Source organism: Copadichromis virginalis, linkage group LG1 (assembly GCF_057382275.1).
Source record: "Copadichromis virginalis isolate Kocher_CV1m ecotype Utaka linkage group LG1, C_Virginalis_male_GT1.1, whole genome shotgun sequence".
Lineage (NCBI taxonomy): Eukaryota > Metazoa > Chordata > Actinopteri > Cichliformes > Cichlidae > Copadichromis > Copadichromis virginalis.
The window spans coordinates 16,305,725-16,325,866 of NC_140618.1; the positions used below are offsets into that span (position 1 = coordinate 16,305,725).

Genomic DNA, 20,142 nt, shown 5'->3' on the forward strand with positions numbered 1-20,142 from the left:
AGACAGAAGCTTAAAAGAATATTCATTTTGTTTTATGGTATTTGGGGAATCAAGTATACTTTTAGCCATTATCAACCTACCTGCAGATAGAATTGAAGAATTAATTATTACACTAAATTGATCACAAAGACAGCCCACAGCATGACTTTGATTTTTCGAAGCTTTATTTCTTTATGTTCTCAACCATCCTATCCTTTTTTCAAACAGATGTGGCCCCACAGGCCTGTCAGATGAACTCAGGTACTCTTTCATCATCTCTCTGCAGAAATGCACTGGGTTAAAGTAATTTAAAATTGAATCCATTACTTGTTTAATAGTATTTAACAGAATTACTTTTAGCAGTTTTAACTGTGCCGGGACTACTGCTGAGCAATTACACTGACAGTAACCTAGTATTCTGATCAGCGTAAAAGCTACTGATTGATCCTGTAAATTACCCCCTGGTATATTTGTACCCTTGGTTGGAATTCATTGGTCTAAATGCACTTTCTGTCATCCTAAAAAAAAAAAAAAAAGTTCAGTATAAATCAACTTTATTTATGATTCATTTTTAGCTAGATATCTGTGTTTAGTGTATATATTTATATATGTATATATATATATATATATATATACACACACATATACACACATTATCATACACACGCACGCGCGCACACACACACACACACACAATGGCATGATCAGACATTGTGTAAAGATAAACATGCAGTAGATAAGACGGGGGCCGAGAGTTTTGGCTTTTAAGTGTTTCTCCTCGTGACCTTGGACAGTCTTTAAAGAAAACCATTGAAACCCTATTTATACAGTATTCAGAAAGACAAAATATTTCTGCCAAGCAAAAAGAAGTGAAGAGAGCGTTTTTTGCAAATAAATTACAGTTTTCAGACAAGAGAGAACCAGACTCCAAGGCTGGACAACGAAGAGCTGGAGTGCAGATCAGCATTCAGACTTTTCTGAGGTGAAAAGCAGCACAGCTTCATGATCCATATATGAAAAATGGGGAACTAAAGCTACAAGTATTTTACATATAAAGTCAAACAAAGCAAACAAACAAAAAAATGTAGTGAAGTATAAATGTGTGTATAGTTTGTGTTACAGACTCAGGATATCTCTGAGGTGAAGTTGTCCTTGAGTGATGTTTGCTTTCAGCGTCCATGCCTCTTTAGTACAAAGGTAAGCATGACAGGGGAAAAGTGCAAATGGATCAAAGCTGAAGGGCAAAAATCACCCAACACATGGGACTGAACAGTGTCTTTAAAGCAGGACCTAGACTACAGGTCTGAGCATCACAGTGGAACATTGTTGGATTTGACAGTATAACCATACTGCAACTCTTCCAGTGCTTACAACAGCTGACGCGAGCCATTCATCACATTAGTATTTCAAGCACACTAAACCAACAGGTTCAATAAAACAGCATGAAAAAAAGAACAGCGAGTCTACAGGCTGCTGATCATCATTAACCACTTTGTTTCTAATGAATCAAGTTGTAAACACAAAAAGTGTCTTTTGATGTAACAGAACTGAGTTTTTTTTCAGTCATTTTTTTTTTAATCCTTGCTTAAAAGTTCAATTCACCCAAATTTCAAATAGACATATCTTCTTTAAATTTAACAAGTCTGACTTTTGAGCTTTTTTCCTCTAATAAAGGAGGTCAGAGGAATTTCCTTATAGTGCTAAAGTACTAAAGAGAAAAGACAAAGCTTTTCTTATTTGGAACATGGGTGAAGCAAACTTTGAGTTATCTAAGATTACAGGTTAGTGATAGAAAGTGCAGTAAAAATTCAAACTGAACGGGTGTCGTAGCAGCCAAAGACATGAACAGAGAAACTACACCTTCAGATATTTGTGGAGGAATTCCTGATGCAAGTTGTTGAAAACTGACATCTTCATTGATCTGCATATGTTACACCTGAAATGTGTGAAATGATGTATTGATGATGCTTGTGGCATTAGTTCATTAATCAATCAGAGAATCAAAAATCAAACATAATCAATTCTCCTTCTCCAGTGTGAGGATTTGTTGCATTTTTCTCCATTGTATGATTGTATATTGACCATCTGGCACTTTGTAGTCTTAGAAATAAATAACTGCTAGCTGAGGTTCAAAATGATGATTTTATGAACCTGATGTCCACGGTGAATGACGTTTTCCTCATTGAAATGTGTTTTGGACTGGAGCTAGAAATGTGTAAAACATCAAACAAGGGGTAACCTTTCTGTTGGGCTGGAAGCAGTTACAGTAACGAAAATATTTAACTGAGAAGTTCCTTCTTTTCCCAGCTCCATGGATGAATAACACCTGATATGAATAAATGCAGTACTTGGGTGCTGACTCACATTCTTTGTTCGGGCTGATCCCACCCCACATCATGAATACCTTCACTTACTGGGTCCATCGAGACTCTAGAAAGTGACACTTTGTAGAGTATCTGGGCGAGATGCAAGAGGAAGTCCAAGAGCAGTGCTGTTCAGAAAGCAAACAAAAAGAAGCTCCTGCTGCAGAATAACAAGATAAAATGGTGCGTTGGTCTGTAGCGCTCTCTTCTTTTCCGTCTTTGCTCCTGTTTTATTCCGCATGAAACCCGACTGTATGGCTTCAGTTGTGTGTGCTTGAGTGTGTTTGCAGTCCGAGACGTCAGGATGATAAAAAGGCTGTCTCATTGTTCGTTACTTGGGTTGGTTTGTTTTGCGCGCTTGCCTTGACATGTAGCATTCAGCAGACTCTGACTGTGTGCATCTGTATGCGAGTGTGTCTACGTCCTGGGGCGGGGCGCGAAAGAGAGTGATGATGGGCAGCTCACACCTGAAGCTGTGAAGTGGTGCGGGGGGCGGGGAAGGGGGATGCCTGAAGGTGTGTTACGTGTATTTATGAATACAGACATTTCTCAGTCCAGGAAGAGAGTGGGGGCAGGCCTCACATCTCTGGCTGTTCAGCAGTGACGAGCTGTGGTGCGTCTGCATGTATTATCAGTTCTTAGCCCGGCCCTCACATCTCTGGCTGCTCTGCAGTTACCGGCTGGGTTCGGGGCTCGGGAGACTCGTAGCGCTGGTGGAAGTTTCTTTTCCTCAGCTTCTCTGGAGCTTTTCTCCACAAAACAATCTCCTAAACACAGACACAGAGCAGCAAAAATAAAAATACGGTAATGCATGTTTTTAAATGTAGAACTATTCATGTACTTATCATATGGAAAAGTTAAGCAAGCTGGAGGTCAGGGTGGGGCTGCATATTGCACATCGGCACAGAGCCACACACCACAATTAAATTACATTAAACTAAAAACAGCAGTTGCTGAGATTATAACGGCTGCAGCCAATTCAACTTAATGTCATTTTAATTATGTCAAAATGATGCATCAAAGAGATAATTAATAAATGTGCCTAAGACACTATACGTCCTTTATCCCTTGCCCCCCCCCAGTATTAATTTGTGCAGGAATCATATTTTGCCTTGTCTGATAAACCTGCTTCCACTTGCGTGAGTAATGCTGCTGGAAGTCATTACATCAGTTCATGCCAAGTTCAGAGCGTCGTCAGTGTGGCCTTTTGTTTTTTTTTAAGGAATTTTTTGTTATTTTCTTCTGCTACCACACACACACACACACACACACACACACACACAGCAATACTGTGTGTGTGTGTGGAAGAAATGAAATGAAATCTAGATGTAATCAAGCACAATTGAAATTCAGTTCATCTTTTTATGCAACAGGAAATTTTTTTTACAAATGTGAAGTTAATATACCAACTAAGGTGGGCTAAATTATGGACGTGTACGTGAATGAAATCAACTGTGATTCAGTGCTGGTATATGTTGTATCCACTGGCCAATTCATTGGATATGCCTATTAAACTGTATAGTACAAGTATCTATTCAGCCAATCACATGGAAGCATGTAAACATGGTTAAGATGTCCAGCTGAAGTTCAAACTGAGCATCAGAATGGGGAAATAGGTCGAATTAAAAAGACTTTGAACGTGTTATGGCTGTTGGTGCCAGAGTGTCTGAGCATTTCAAAAACTGCTGATCTACTGTGATTCTCCCACATATGGAACGAAATCAGGGTCAAAAAGTTATTTGAAACTAAAATTCTAAGTTTTGATATTTAAAAACATAAAAAATGTGTTAAAAAAAAAAAAAAAAAAACACAACAAAAACAGAAATGTTGCAAAAAATGTGTTGTGAGCGTGTATCAAAGGGGAAGGGCGGGGCATAGACTAATGAGTGACACCTACTGTGTCACGTTTGTTACAAATTAAAAAGCGGTATTTTGATTGAACATGGCCACTGCTCGTTCACAGGATGCCGCCGGTACCACCCAACAGGTAAGAAACACGGTCTTTGATCATCTTGTGATGGACAGAAATAAATAATATACAGAAATGAACAGGCGAGTCTTAGATTTCTTTATGGCATTCATAGCTCTTTTAGCTCAGCGACCTACCAGCCAATCAGATAACAGTATTCCCGTAACAAAAGGGTTTGAAACAAAAAAAAAAAATTACTTTGAAGCTGCATGAAAACAAATAATTTATTAAAAATAAAGTAATTTAGGTTTTGCAAACACATTTTGTTTTTGTTTCAAATATGAAAATAATTTCAGTTTCTAATCACTTTTTCAAATGAATGAAACCTTTGACCCTGATTTAGCTCCACAGTCATCTCTACAGCTGGCCCCAAAAAAGAGAAAATATCCAGCGAGCAACAGCTGGTCTGGAAATGGCTCGTTGAAGTCAGAGGTCAGAGGAGAACAGACTGACTGCTTTGAAAGGATCAAAAGGCAGCAGTAACTTAAATAACCACTTGTCACAACCAATGTATGCAGAGGGACATCCGTGAACCCACAACACATCGGATCTTGAAGCAGATGGGTTACAGCAGAAAGATCGCATTGGATGCCACTCCTGTCAGCTAAGAATAGGAAACTGCAGCTACAATTCAGAGAAGCTCACCAAAAATAGTGCTAGCAAGGTGCACCTAATAAAGTGGCCAGTGGCTGTAAATACATTAATCACTTTTTGTGATCAAAGCAGGATTTAAAAGTTCCTGGTGTTGTTCTCTGGCCCACTTCTGTTTTCCTTTGTGCACTGCACATCCACAGCCCTGCTGTGCTGTCTAAGGTTACCACTCATTTAGCAATTAGCGTTACAGCATTAGGAATCAAGTGCATCATTATTTTGGTACCGGATCCCCTCAGTTTCCTGATGGAACTACAGATTCTAATAACAAAAATCAAAAACCCTGCACCTCTCTCCAGAAATAAATAAATATACACAATATAATTTCACAATCACACATATATAACAGAGCCCGTTTATTTGGAGTGGTGGTGACTTACCTGTTGTTTAAAGTATCTCCTGTCCTCTTCGTCCACCAGCACCAGATTAAGGAAGTAGCGTACAGAGAACTTCTTGTTGACATCCCTCATGGTGGGTGTCAAGTCATATCCTGTAAGGAAACATGAGAGACGATTAGATGTCACTAACAAAAAACAAAACAAAATAAAAAGCAAACAAAAACTGGCCTGTTTGACTGTTTCATGACGAGGGAAGTTAACAGGAAAAGCGATATCCTGATGATAGGAGTCTGGATCAGCACTCAACATAATAGCTGCCAAAGAGGAGATGAGCTCTTACCAGCCAAGAACAGTCTGATGGGAATTGATTCTCCTTTAACTGGGGCTCCATCCATGATCTCGTACTTAGCAACTGTCTCTGTCTCTGTGGTAGTACTGGGACCTGAAAAGGAGGACAAGGACTTTACTACCGGAGACAAAATATTAAAGTGGAGCAAAGTTTCCAGTACTCTTAGTGGGACACAGTTGGTTTACAGAGAAGAAAAGAAACCAGGTTTAAAAGCTGAGAGGAGATGAACTACAGAGTTAATCCAAGTCCACAATGACTTGTCATTTATGTGCTCTATCTAGGTTACTTTATTTTTATATGTGGCTGCCCTGGATTCTCACCTATGCCTGTTATCTCCTTCTTAATGAGCTGCAGCTCCATGTGTTGGATCTTGATTCTGACCAGCAGGAAATAAATCTTCCCAACAATCACATCCTTGAGGTGGTACCTATAAGAAAGGCATAAATGCAAGTAAAGACAGCTCTTATTTAGATTTGGGATTTTCTGCAGTGACAGAGCATTAACTTGTTCATTTGATAAGTTAAAGTCACATTGCTCTTACTTGGATTTATTGTATTCAAACTCGATGTGAAGACAGTCTTCTATGCCGACCTCCATTTTGATCGAATTGTTGACGTCAGGGTAGGTGGCTAACTGATGGACAATTAACTCGTATTCCTTCACCAAGTCAGACAGGCGCCGAACTATTGTCACCCTGAGGAAGTATCTGCAAGTCGAACACGACAACACACCAAGCTATAAAAGTCAGACTGAAATCATACAGATTTTTTTTCTCTATTAGAAATAAAATGCATTAAAAAAAAAAAGAAGTAGCTGAACAAAAAAAAGCTTGATGGATACCATTGGTGCACAAGAGTGATGGCCAGCTGAGGCATCACTTAGTATGTTTTATATCCTGTTAACAATTGTCCATGAAAGTTTCACCTCAAACAAACTTGGCCTGAACATTTTAACATAAGTGTTCATGAACACTTATGTGTGTCATGTTCATACTCTATCTCAAAGGTTGTTTCTGTCTGCTTAATTTTTAATTAAATCTTATACAGGGTCATTAGTTTCTCTCTCCTGCACGATGTGTGTGTGTGTCTTTTAATTAAATAGTATCTGAGTCACACTTGCATGTGGAGAGTACAGTGTGGAGTGGAGGAGAGACAGGCAAACTGAAAATAAAACAATTTGAATTGATGACATTTGATGACTTAACTGTAAATGAAGAAAAAACAAAAACATCCAAAAAGCGGTAATCTGTGTCACAGCGAGCTCACAAGCCCTGCACCTACTCAGTAGTAAAGACTATTGAGAAATCTGACAGAAAATAAACATTATATAATAGGTTGTGTCACCTTAGCCTAACGTTGGCTCCAGTATAGGACTCATAGGGCTTCTCCACCTGCATGAACTCAAAGTCGTAGCTTCTGTTCTGGGTGAGCTCTCCCGGTAAAGCCAACTCTTTGACCAGGTCCACAAACTCGTGGGTGTTGCTCTTATCAGAGAAAAGCTCTGAAATATAGCAGAGAGGATTCAGACTGGCTGAAGGTCTGATTGCTTTGAATTCACTTAAAAAACAAACAAAACAAAAAAAAAACCCAAATCTGTATTTATTAGTTTTATTTGAGCATTTCATTCTCTTTCAACACACTGCACTCATTATCTTTGTCCCAAAGCAAATACAGTTGGAGGCGGGGGTTAGCGGCACTACGGCAGACCTGCACATGATAACCACATGCCCTGTTAAACCTTTCAGCCATGTGATAAAGCCACATTAACATTAGCATCAACCATGCTCACCTATCTGTCCAACAAACTCGATGCGGATCCCCTGGTGCTCCAGCCGCTTTCCTCCCTGCTTCACATTTAGATTCACCTGAAGAGGAAACATTTGTTGAGAACAAGTTTCTTCTTGCTTGCGTGAACTGGTGCTATATGAATAAAAGTGGACTGAACAGAAAGATAATATTCTGACATGCTACCAGCATAATGTTCCTTTAAAGGGCTTTTCTTTTATGATTATTGTGCATATTTCTTTATAACTAACATATATTCCTATTTGCTTGCCGACTTTCAACAAACCTGTAATAATTTCTTCTTCAAAAATAAATCTCCTCACATTTCTCTGCTTGACAGCTGTTAGGTAATCACGGTGAAAACTGTTTATTACAATCAACATCAATGGTGAATATCTTTCTGCTGTTACCACACTAACTGACCTTTTACTTGATTTTGAGTTGTGCTGGATAACAGAAGAAGTCAACAGTGAACAAGGCACATATCAGACTGCTCAATAGAGCTCATGCACAGCAACAGCAGACGCAAAGCCGAAGCCAAAGCAAGTCTTGCACGCTCATCAAAAGAATCGTAATTTCCCACTGGACTTAAAGCAATGAACCCAAAATAGACTGAGAAGTCCATTATACACTGACTGACTGAAACTATCTGCTGCACAGAAAATGAGAACAAACTTAAGCTATGCTTCACATGTGCAGGACCCACATTGTGACATGTGATAAATGACGCAAACACAGTTTACCTTTCCAGAAACCGACTCTCCATCGTAGAACAGGTAGTGTTTCTCCACTTTCCCATCTTCTGTTTTCAGCTCGGCCGTCTTTCTGTTCTCTGCATCATTCAGCAGTACATCTATCTCACAAACCGGCCCGAACAATCCTCCCAGGAAACTCTAGAAACACAAAAACATTCAGAGGATGAAATTTAGAGCAATCAACATGCTATGTAATCAAACATATGCTGCTTTTAAAACAACTAAAGAGAAATTGCAGCTAGCTGTAATAAGAAGCCCTGAGCTGTGCTGTAGCTTCCATCAACATGAATCTGCCCTAAAGACAAATGACTTTGTTTACACACAACCCCAACAACATGTTGCAGTGATAACAATGACAGTTATAGAGAGAGATGCCAGGTTAGTGTCCTCATCTGTGATGGAAGCTCTGACATGAATATCACATGTTAAAACCCACTATCTCACCTCCTACTTATTTACGGCATCTGTTATTGCCATAACAACCAATTCACCAGTCACTATCTGCACAGTCGCATTATTTTCCTCTGAGCTGGCACAAAGTCACAAACAAATGCTTCAACATGCAGAAGCAGCAAATCACCAAGAATGAGCTCAGTCATCAAGTATTTATATAAGATGAGAATCAACACTGAAGTAAACTCTTCATAGAACCCCCTACCCCCAAATAAAACAAATTATCAGCTACCCAATCACTATTGAAAGCCGACCCTCGAATCAATAAGCGAACAACCCTTTGCCCTTAATCAGAAAATGAATTGGCTTAATTTCTACGGTTATTGCAGTAATTCAACATGCATGTGACGGCACAACTTCACTGAGCTAACGATCAGCAACGTCTGCTAACAGTGAAATTTGTTTGAACCACTCATCTACCCGACTTTTTGACCGAACTCAAATACTTGCCTTAGCAATCAACACGTTTAACTGCTGGCATCATGCTGCTGGGCCATTAGCTAACCAAAACATCACGATCATTGAGAAAGACGGCCTCCTAGCGATGCTAATTCGACCAGCCCAGCTAGCTTTCTTTACAGGGTTGAGTATTAAAATTAATTGCTTCCTCAGAAAAACGGAAACTCGTGTTAATGTTATATTTTCATGAACAAGAAACACCAAACACCGCCTCCAATTTTACTGTAGCCTGACCAGCCAATGTTTGTTTTTACACTTACCATCTCGGCCGTCTAGACAGTTTTGCTAACAGCTAGCCTCGCTTCGTGTAGCCAGTCTGTCACTGAACTAGGGATAACCGTCATGTGACCCGAATCATGTGTATGTGGGCGGCCACGGATATAGAGGATTGGAGGTTGAAGGCACTCACGAATACCGGTACCACCTAACAATTAGAAAGGAAAAAAAAGCCATAACCTGTATAGGTAAGGCTGCTGGTTGAGTTCATGTATTTGCTGTTGGTGCAGACTTTAAAGGTAGTTTTTGTAGTTACTTTCTGCACATTTTAACTAAAACATTCACCACCAGGGGGCAGCATAATTCTAGTTTTTGTTTGTTTTTTGTTACCTCAATTTCCTCTATAGATTTAGCTTTATTGCCCAACCCCCATTATAAAAAACTATTCTTAAAGGTTTGCCTGATTAATTAAAGATTATCCTGACTTACTATAGCTTCTTGTCGTTCCAGGTGTTTCCAAAACGTCTAGTTCAGCTATACTTAATTGGAAAAAACCCTGACGTGTGTAAGTCAGTATCAGTGGTGTAAAGCGAGGTGTGGATTCGCTGGCAAATATGAGGCATGTTTTGTAAGGGCAAAACCAAACCAAAAGATAATGCAACCTTAGAAACCAAGCGGGCTACACGGCGTGGACATGGCAGAAGCACTGACACAGCCAGTAGCATGTCTACAGGAAGGCAACATTTAAATGCGCTACATCAGGGGCAATTCCAAGCCCCAAGGGCCAGTGTCCTGCAGGTTTTAGATCTCACCTTGGGTCAATACACCTGAATCACATGATTAGTTCGTTACCAGGCCTCTGGAGAACTTCCGGACATGTTGAGGAGCTAATTTAGCCATTTAAATCAGCTGTGTTGGTTCAAGGACACATCTAAAACGTGCAGGGACACCGGCCCTCGAGGCCTGGAGTTGCCCACCCCTGCGCTACATGGACAAAAGTGTTGGCTTGTTAGCTCTGTTGTGGACACTGACACAGCGAACTGGAGACTGGATGACCAACTCATTCGCGTTATACTCATCATGTTTAGATGGAATGCAATTTCTTGTCGGACAACTCCATGACATCTCAAAAAAAAACAGAGATGTCGTGGTACCCACCTGTCCACACGGATCTTTGTCTGATGATGAAATCTATGTCTCGATCCCAATACGAGCTGCTAAGCCATGGAAACCCACAGTGTGAAGCTCTTGGTGCGTGGTTTTTATGCTGATTTTAACGCCAGAGGAGGTTTGGAGCGTTGCAGTAATGAAGTCAGCAAAGTGTTGGTGACTTTTATCCACTATAAGCTTCAGCATTCATAACTTGGCATGGTCTGCCACTTCATGGCTGAGGAAATGCTTGTACTTTCCAATAATACCACTTAGAATTTATCGTGGCATATCCAGAAGGGAAGAAATAAACAGCTTAGTGCAAAGGTGGCATTTTAGTACAGTACAAAGCTAGCATAGCATGGCAAGGAAATTGATTTCCCCATTGAGACTAAAAACATATGAATTCATATGAAACAAATGAAAATATGAGGAAGCCGTTTTACAGCTGTAAATTAAGTTCAGTGCCACTTGGTGGGCGAATAAATAATTTCAACAGTGTTCTAATATTGGCCACAAATTTAACAGTGGAAAATCTGAAGACAACCTACAACAGAAGTTTGTTTCTGCCACTGAAAAAAAGAATAGAAGTGAATAGAAATTTCAGGCCATTTTCTCAAAAGGAATAAAGTTAGAATTTCAAGATATTTCTCCATTTTGATTATTTTCTCACAAGTCTGAAATTTTGAGATAGTAAACTTAATTTTTAATTATAGATGGCAAATATGTACTTTTTTCTAGTGAAAATAGCTCCTGATGTTGCTTGCAAGTACCGTATAAAAAAATCAAACGCTTGAATAATAGAAGGTACCTCAGTTTAAATTACTGAGGAACTTGACATATATGAAAGCAGTTATGAGAACAGATAACACAGTAGTAGGGATAAAATAAACACTTTATTGGTAGAAGTTTTTTTCAAATTGAAATTACAGAGTTTGTTAAAAATGCATGTGTGTTTATAGTACATATTTCGAATATGTTCTAACTCTGGTTAGGACTTTCTGAACCCATTTCTGAGGGGTTTGTGTCTTGAAGATGATCTCGTTTAAATCTTGAGCTGGAATATTTTTCAATATTCTCAGGTTAGGCATAAAATGTTGCAGGATTTGTGAATAAAGGGATCAAATAATTTAAATAAGTGTTTCTAAGGAACACGTTCCTTAAAACTAAAAAAAATGGCTGGCGTAATGCAATGCATGGACAAAGGCATGCTTTTATTGCACTGGTATTACAATGATTTAAAAGAATATTTTTATTTATATTTAAAAAAGCATTTGAAAGCTTTTTTCCATAGGAAAGCACAATACTGGCACAATTATTTTCACATTGTTTACAGTCGTTGTTTTGGCCTTTCTGAAAATAATTAATAACAATAACACAGAGAGTACAAAAAATGGCATTTGTTTTTTCCCAGTAGGTGGAGTTTACTATAAGCCCAGACAGGGAATCAAATTAGATGCCAGCCTTGTTTATGTGCTTCGGAGTGGTTGGCAGTCCAGTCTACAGCTGCAGAAGGTGGTCTTCTTTGTAATCACGCTCATCGGGTTTTACCTCATCGCTGGTACGCCTGCTGGCGAACAGCCTCCTCAGGTCACTCATATCTTCAGAGGAGAAAGATAAACAAGGAGAAAGATCAAATTACATGGAGCAAACAAAAGAGAAAACACATGGATTCTACTGAATCCATGCGAATCCTGTCCTACAAAAAATACCTTCACTTTCTTTCCAGAGCATGCCAGAACCAGTCTCACCGAGGTTGCTCTTGTCCGCCATGTATGGACCTTCAGCTGCAGAGCCTTCGTAACCACCAGAACCTTCCTCGCCCAGGAATATTCCAGGTGACTCGCTCAGTTTCGATTCCTCCTCCTCTGCCTCCTCCTCGTATTCCTGCTCTTCCTCATCGTCCTCCTCCATTGGTGAATTTTCATCCTCCACAGGCTCTGCCTCCCTGAAAACACATAAGACGTGAGATAGAGAGATTAGCTGATAAATGTCTCTTCTTTCTCTTTCTGCTGCTCCTTTTACGGGTCGCCTCAACAGATCATCTGCCTCCACACATCTAAACCATCTCAGCCTTCCTGCATTTACTTTGCAGGAAGGCTGGATTTTGTGAAGCACTTTGACCACCTCTGGTTCTAAATGTGCTATACAAATAAAGTTGTACTTTGTCTCCCAGCTCCTCTCCCTGAGCTGTCCCTCTGATGTACTCCTTTCTAATCCTGCCCAATGGAAACCTTCACCTCTTCAGCTGTGCCTCCTGTTTTGTGTTAGTGCCAGCATCTCTAAAACATATATAATAGTAGGTCTCTCTACTTTTTGGTAAGCCTTCTCTTTTGCTCTTGCGGCTGTCTTTGCATCTCCAAACTTTGCTCTGATTTGAGACTTTAATATTTGTGTGCATGATAACAACTCCATGAACAGGGATTGAACTGTACTAAAACATCCACATTTTCCTGGCTGAAAGTTTGGGATTTTACTCTAGTCTTTATTTTTTTTTCTTACAACCAGCACAGAACGAGGGAAGCTGTTTGGCAGCAGAGAGCGTGAAAAGCATTTGAGATCTCTAAGACAGCAAAGTGTCTGATAACAAAACTATCGACTTTACAACTTTGAGCTGCTGTTGTTAACTTGCCATCTATGTCTCCACCACTTCAATCGCGTTATTTCCTGTCCTCTTCTGCTTTTACACTCCTACCAACAACTTGAATTTCATTGTGACTGCATCATTAAGAACATTTCTACAGTCTTGTCGAGCTTGAGCTTGCTTGCGTATTTGCTTTGCATATATCTTTATCAAATGAAATTTAGTTTGAGAATCTGACTTGAACTGCTTCGTCAGTGGGCTTTCTTTTCCAGGTTGTTGAAATAAATAACTTCATATTAACTAATGATACAAGTAATACATATATAATCCTGTGCTTCTCAGATAGGATTATCCAAAGAGCTTGACACATACAAAAACACAAAACAATAGACCAGAAGCAACAGCCCACTTCCTTTGTACACTTCCTTGTGACTTCCCGTTCAAGGCGTGCTGTAAAAAGGACGGCTGCTGCGGAAGCTCCAGTGATTATAAGCAAGCTTCAGCGAAAAGACTCAAACAAGCCAGACGCTGTTCATATTTAGAGGTTTTTTACATTTCATCACAATGTTAACAGCTGAACCTTTTTACCTGCTACCCTCTAACTCTTGTCTTTGTGTCTGTAATGAGTTTATGGCATGTTTTCTATACACACCTGTGAAAACGCAGAACATGTGAAATTCATCCAAGTTTTTATTAAGTTATCTGAAGGTTTGTGTTGTCACAGATGTTTCAGTAACACGATAGAAGGACTCTTACTGAGAAAAATGTAATCTGGCATGTTCACTTTTGAAAGATTTCCTTTATTTTTGAATATAATTTTGTTAACTGAAAGGATTGACATTAAGAGGAACTTTAAAAGAGGAAACTGAGGGCGAAGACCAAGATTGTGATACTCTTACTTTTATTTTTTAGAGGTCACACATATTAAAATATCCGTTTTTTCACAGACACATTTTATGCTAAACAGAAATTCAAATACATGCTGCTTTTTTACCAGCTCATTAATAAATTTCTAAGTTTAGTAAAATTTCATTAAGTAGGTTTTTAATGTATGTTTTAGAATCTTTATACATAAGCATATGTCCTCCTAGGATACACAGTATACACACATATTACACAGTAAAAATGAATAGTTTTAACAAAGCAGCAGCAAAGATTGTAGTACCTGCCGGATAATTTATACAGAAAGAGCAACAATGTAGCAACTGAACTGTTAAAATGTTTAAAAATTAATTTGATACTAAACTATTTAGCTCAATATAAAATTGTGACGATCGTGAAACAAAATCTTCGTGTGTTAACGTAACAATCCATTGTGGACCTTGTGAGAGGAGCACAGCTGAGACTTTTTATGTTTGTATTTTTTTTAAAAGCATAACAAATAATATTTGATACGATTATATCTGAAACTGTTAATATGGAAACTTATTTATTTACTTTTTAAAGTTGAATGGGAAGCTAATCCACACAGAAGTAAATCACAGACAACCTTAAATTTCAATTTTTGATGCTTTTCTTCCATTTTACATTTTTAAGTCTATCATCATACAACACATTTAAAACCATTGATGCCACCACTCAGAGGAACAAGTCACTGAGGACATTAGCGATTTTCATTTGTAATAAAAGAGACTTTATAAAGTGTGGGCTAAAATCCTGCTGAAATATGAAATTCATCATAAAAATGATGAAATGAGCCATTTTTCCTCCGAAACCTACGGACAGTGTCTCTGCATCTGTCTTAATAGCCTGTTGCAACAAGCGATGAGTTCACTTCCTCTGTGCTGAAGTCTGCAGTAAGCAGAGCTCAAGTCTACCTCATGTTTGGAGTCTCTTTTATGATCCAATATATGTGAGTTACTATGTTGATATAATGCAGAATGCATTTTTATTCAAATGTATCTCTTTATACCATAAAATACAATTTTTTTGGAAGTGTCTTAATGTTTTGTGCACTTGGCAACTCTGACCTCCAGGGTATGCACATTTTCAAGATATGTATACTTTGGGTAAAGTTAAAATCATCTAAATTATTTCCTGCGCAGAGAAAGAACCAACATTCCTTGCATTCTTTTCAGACTATCAGACATCAGCTCATTTAAGTTCTAAATATTTCTGTGTCTTGTGAAGAAAAAGATCATCAACTGTTGTGTTTTTCTTTCTTTCTTTAGTCCAGCTGTAACCTCCCTGCCCTTTCTCTGGTTACTCTCTTTCTTTATCCCTCCACGTTGTCTTCTATTTTGGCTTTTCTTGGCCACCTACCTCACACTTATATACTCTCAAACGCACAAGATAAGAAAACACACAGGCAAGCATGCAGAGAGAGCCTGCACTGCTCACCAAGGTGACAAAGCCAGTGCAGCATCAGCATTTTTCATATTTAAAGTCAGCTTTTGTCTAAAAACAGCACTCTCTTGTTTTTTTCAGACCCAACTGAACATTGACGTGAACTCGCCGCCACCTCTGTCCTCTGAGCAGCTCACAAATAAAAAAAAAACAAAACTTCACATACCAGATGTGAACAGACTACGACACACGAACACTTACAGATACTCTGCAGCAGAAGCAGGCAGTTTTGATGGCAGATCTGGACTCCACTCCATCTCTGGGCTTTGTTGAGTCACACAGTTGGCCTGGTCACCATCAGGGTTACATCTCATAAACTTATACACAGCAGTCCTTGGTGCTCCTAGAGACAGACAAGTGTAGATAACATTTTATTATTTTGCCCCGTTAATAGTACATTTTACCTTTATTCACACACTCGGGGAACATTTCTGGATATATTTACTGTTCGTGATCTCCACGTTTGGACGTTTTTAAGATTACAACATTAGTCTGTGATGGAATAAAGTAACGGTTTTCTCAAAGGCATTCAGAGCTGTTTATTTTCGTAAGAAATTAGTTAAAATAGGAAGTAGGAGTATTGCAACTTTTTCTCCACGCATTGCAGCACATTGATCGTGGAGGTTGTGTGATGCTAAAACCATTAAGAGTTGAGTCATTCCAACTAATATTAAATATTTGAGAAATTGTAACAAGTATTTGGTTGGTCTGACGATTTGTTTGCCCTCTCTAACTCTTTTTGTAAATTTTTATTAGAAAAGCGCCTGTGCTGCTGAAGCTGTACTGATAATTATTTATTACATCTATACTACTGGCAAAGATAATCTATCACTATCTGTTATTCAGGCAATTAAGATGTGGAAGTTAGACAGCTGGGTTCTTTGCACCACAGGCTTCCTGTCATAAGGCTGTCACAGTAAATATACATGTGAACACTCAGTAGCCACTGATGATAAAATGATGAGTATAAGTGATGGTGTCATGTGCCCATAGTTCTTTTGGGTGTATTGAACACCCACAATAAAATAAAGTCTAGTATTTTTTTTTATATAATCATGCAGCCAAAAGAAAGAAAGAAAGAAAGAAAGAAAGAAAGAAAATTCTTAGACGACCAACACGTGAAAATCTGCTATGACTGTAAAATTACTTACAAACTTTTTAAGTATTTAACTCAGTGGATAAAAACATAAAAGTCTTATTGCTATCATAAATACAATAAAATCACGTGTACACGGGAAAATATCTAATAGTGTCTGATTAATTGGGGCCTCAGGGGGGTTAAAATGTGGCTGTTTAGTATCGGATATATTTTACGCAAAATGGTTTGTCCATTCCGTTTCACTACTCTCTCTCTCCGTCTCTACATTTATATTTAAAAAGTGTTCAAGAAGTATCGTCGAAACTTAACTCGGAAAATGAAACGCCTTTGTTTTTTTCCGATACCTGGAGTCCTACCATTACATCATGGCATGTTACTGTAAAGCACGCAGCATCTATGTTATGTACATGTATTTTATTTTATATATATACATTCGATTTTATAGGGGTTTTGAAGTCTAATGCTCAACTTGAGGGGATGCTGATCGACTCTGAGAACCCTGGATTGATTAAATGAGTCATAGAGACTTACAGTAATCACAGTATGCTGACGCAGAGTTGTATACCAGTGAAGTGGAACAGTTCCTATTTTTTTGCTTGTCAATCAGAAACCCCCGAGGGCCCTGGGATTCCCAGTGACTTTCTATGTGAGGATGTTCCCGGAAAGCACTTAAGCTGTCAGGATGGTAAACATGTCCACTTGTTGTTTCCTCAACAACCTGACCCGATAAAGTATACTGCGACATCAATCCCGGTAAAAAAAAAAAAAAAAGAGGCACAAAGTAGATTTAATTGTCGACTTACCCTTTGTGCTATGTAAGGCGAGGCAGGAGATGAGGAAGAGAAGAATCAGTTTCATCTTGCTCAATTTGTCTCTCTTTAGTAAAACAGGAAAATGTCCTCCTGAAGGCAGTCCCTTTCTGAGCTCAAGCTTCTTTGCGTTGTGAAGTATAACTGTAAACTGCCTCAGACAGCCAAACTCCCCCTGAAGAGGCTCAGCCCTCCGTGTGCGTCATGGTTTCCTGAGTCTTCTTGTGTAGAAAATAAGTGGCTGAAACATCTTCCTGAGTGGAAACTTTTGCATTAGCATCAGATATGAGGTCTGAGTTTGCGCAACTGCAAACTTGGACGAAGGAAATGCCGAATGATAGCAGCAAACATTCAGATCTGTACGATTTTTTTATAATGTGAAAGGAAGCGATAATTTACCCTAATTGACTGCCGAGCCACTTCATGTAGAGATAAGGACACGATAGCATCAAAGGGATCTTCTTCTTTCAGATCAACTCCCTTCACTTCAGTTGACTCTGTTCTTTTTACTTCTCTCAGTTCAGTTCACCCCCAAAAAAGTAATTTTACGCTACCTTGGCGCCCCTATGTGCGCGCGTGTGTTTGTGTAAGTGTGTGAGAGATTTCTTTCTCACTTTTTATTTCACCCACCTTACTTCGCTTCACCTAATTTCGCAGAAGCGGAGAAATGGAAAGGGGGACAGAGGTATCATTCAGCAGCTTTAAACCATTAACAGAACCTTTGCTGTGTTAAATTATTTACACTCCAAATGCCACAGCAACAGCCTCATCTCCCGAGATACCAACAGTACTCCCATTATCACTGACCTGTCTGCTCTTCATATGTTTAGCTTGGCTCCTTCAGTGTGAGTTAATGTGGCCTGCCATTCTTTTGATTCTGTGCCTTTTATGTGCCTCACATGTCTGGCAGATGCTTATGTTGGTCAGTAATGCAATTAAATGCATTCACTGTTTTGTTTTCTACAATTTGATGCACTATTTTTCAGGAGGAGGAGAATTTGCTCCATTGTATGTCAGAGGATACATGTTTTATTCAAATAAAAAATATATTTTTAAATGATGTAGTCCCGATAACATGTGGATGATCATTATAACACTGAATTGAGCTACTTTTTGAACTTTAAGGATCAACTCTGTCTTTCTCTTTACGGAAGACTGTACAGGTTGAGACAGTTTTGGTTGCTGACATCTGGTGCGTTTCTTAGCCTCAAGCATATAAGGGGATGACTCAGAAGCTAATCAGAGCTGCAGGTAAGCCATATATAAAAAGTTTGTGTCACAAGCTTGTGAGGAGAACACATGTGATTTTAAGAAAGAGTCGTTTCTTTTGAACAAGCTGACATCATTGAACAAATCTTGGATCAGGATGTCATGTCATATTTCAGGACTGATGAACAGCTAAGATAAGTTAAGATAACATGAACAATGAAACACAGATTAGTAAACACAAGATTAGTAAAAAATGCTAGAACATTAATAAGAAATGTGCAAGTCCGGTAGCTCTAATGCAGGTATTTTGGGGGAAATCCAGGTATTAAAATCATGAATAGTAATTATGCTCTCAGACCATACACGTTTGTTGGATGAGCTTTACCTTTGTCAGAAAATAGAAGTAGTGAGAGCTGAGAAGAGTTTAGTTGTGGCTACTCTAAATGTGAAACCAGGGATTGTTAACATTTAAAGTTATTTAATCATTTAAAACTGGAAACAAATCATTAAATATCAGTTTTAGTTAAAAGGCAATATTCAAACACCGTAACACGAAGAAGAAATGTAAGCTTTATTTAAGTCATACTATACTCTACATGTACTGCACGTTTTGAGTACTTAACCTAAATGTAAAAGCAAATTCTGTGTTTTTTTTCATGCTTTGCTTGAATTCTGGGAAAATTATTGATGGTTTCGTGGAAGTTTATTGTAGCTTCAAATTATTCCTGATGAAACAAACTGATAACATGATTGTGGTATCATTAGTGTCACAACATCAGCATGTTACCCCGCCTTACTGCATCAGATGGTGTTCTAATCCCATACACGTTTTCTTGTAAAGTACAAACCGTCCTCAGTTGTATCTGAGAAAATAAAATAATGAAGAGACTGGATTTCCGCCATTAACAAAAAAAAAAGGGGGTATTTCTTCATCTTCCTTGACTATGCTGACTTAAAGATTTGATTTCCTCATGTGGGTTATATGGAACATCACACCGGGTTGAATTTGTGACGTCTGGATGGACGTTTTGTGGAACAGCCTAACCCAGTGACCCAATGAGCATCTGTGTGGGTGCTTCCGTTCATGTTACTGTCAGCAGTCTTACTCAAATATTTGTTAAGTTCTTAGACAAAGGCAGAAGTGGCACAGTGGCACAAAGACTGCATTCCTTTCTTTGGCTTTGTTGTGTCAAAAAACAAGGTGTATACAGTCGTCAGCTTTACAGCAGTTTACTCTTTCCTTCTCTCTCTTCTTTTTCTGCCTGTTTCAGCTGACACATCAGTAGGAAGTGGTAACATCAGTTGCTATCATTTTCTTCAGGAAATGACACACTAGCCCGCCCAGCCTTGCCTCAAACACACACATACGCACAGGCATACATGAACTTATTTATGAGGCTCATATAGCCGCTTACACAATCCTGCTCTTCTCTGCAATACTAAATATTCGAGTTATTTGAAACAAAGCACTGTCTATACATTCACTAACATTTATTGCAGTGCATGTGTTCCCCTGCACTAGCCAGTATGAACTATATCTGTAAACAGTCATATTTTACAGTCAGCTTGGTTTCTATCCCCACCACTATTGCACTGTGTGGGATTCGAGTCTATTGTCTGGGTGACAAGA

The 20,142-nt window shown here is 38.8% G+C and overlaps 2 protein-coding genes across 3 annotated transcripts; both read right to left on the minus strand.

Annotated features, from left to right (window-relative positions):
* Positions 1-516: 516 nt before the first annotated feature.
* Positions 517-9,425, minus strand: vps26a (VPS26, retromer complex component A). Its single transcript, XM_085452726.1, has 9 exons — positions 9,361-9,425; positions 8,177-8,326; positions 7,438-7,513; positions 6,993-7,149; positions 6,191-6,355; positions 5,970-6,076; positions 5,641-5,742; positions 5,343-5,452; positions 517-3,109 (listed from the first exon to the last, which is right to left on the minus strand). Exons 1-9 carry the CDS (start codon positions 9,361-9,363, stop codon positions 2,993-2,995), a joined length of 987 nt encoding a protein of 328 aa, XP_085308852.1. The 5' UTR covers positions 9,364-9,425; the 3' UTR covers positions 517-2,992.
* A 1,917-nt stretch (positions 9,426-11,342) lies between these two features.
* srgn (serglycin) lies at positions 11,343-17,463 on the minus strand. Of its 2 annotated transcripts, none has more exons than XM_085452736.1 (4): positions 17,298-17,463; positions 15,597-15,738; positions 12,217-12,413; positions 11,343-12,066 (listed from the first exon to the last, which is right to left on the minus strand). In XM_085452736.1, exons 1-4 carry the CDS (start codon positions 17,350-17,352, stop codon positions 11,966-11,968), a joined length of 495 nt encoding a protein of 164 aa, XP_085308862.1. In that variant the 5' UTR covers positions 17,353-17,463; the 3' UTR covers positions 11,343-11,965. The 2 variants fall into 2 exon arrangements, with proteins under 2 accessions (XP_085308862.1, XP_085308867.1); XM_085452741.1 differs by having other exon boundaries at positions 12,178-12,413; positions 17,298-17,462.
* Positions 17,464-20,142: the final 2,679 nt, after the last annotated feature.

Coding starts and splice junctions, on each gene's coding strand:
- vps26a (XM_085452726.1), bottom strand. Junction 7,514..8,176: donor GAGAGTCGGTTTCTGGAAAG/GTAAACTGTGTT, acceptor TTTCCTCTTCAG/GTGAATCTAAATGTGAAGCA. Junction 5,743..5,969: donor GAAGGAGATAACAGGCATAG/GTGAGAATCCAG, acceptor CCTCCTTTTCAG/GTCCCAGTACTACCACAGAG.
- srgn (XM_085452741.1), bottom strand. CDS start 17,352: ATGAAACTGATTCTTCTCTTCCTCATCTCCTGCCTCGCCTTACATAGC. Junction 15,739..17,297: donor CGCCTTACATAGCACAAAGG/GTAAGTCGACAA, acceptor GTCTGTCTCTAG/GAGCACCAAGGACTGCTGTG. Junction 12,067..12,177: donor GCTCTGGAAAGAAAGTGAAG/GTATTTTTTGTA, acceptor TCTCCTCTGAAG/ATATGAGTGACCTGAGGAGG.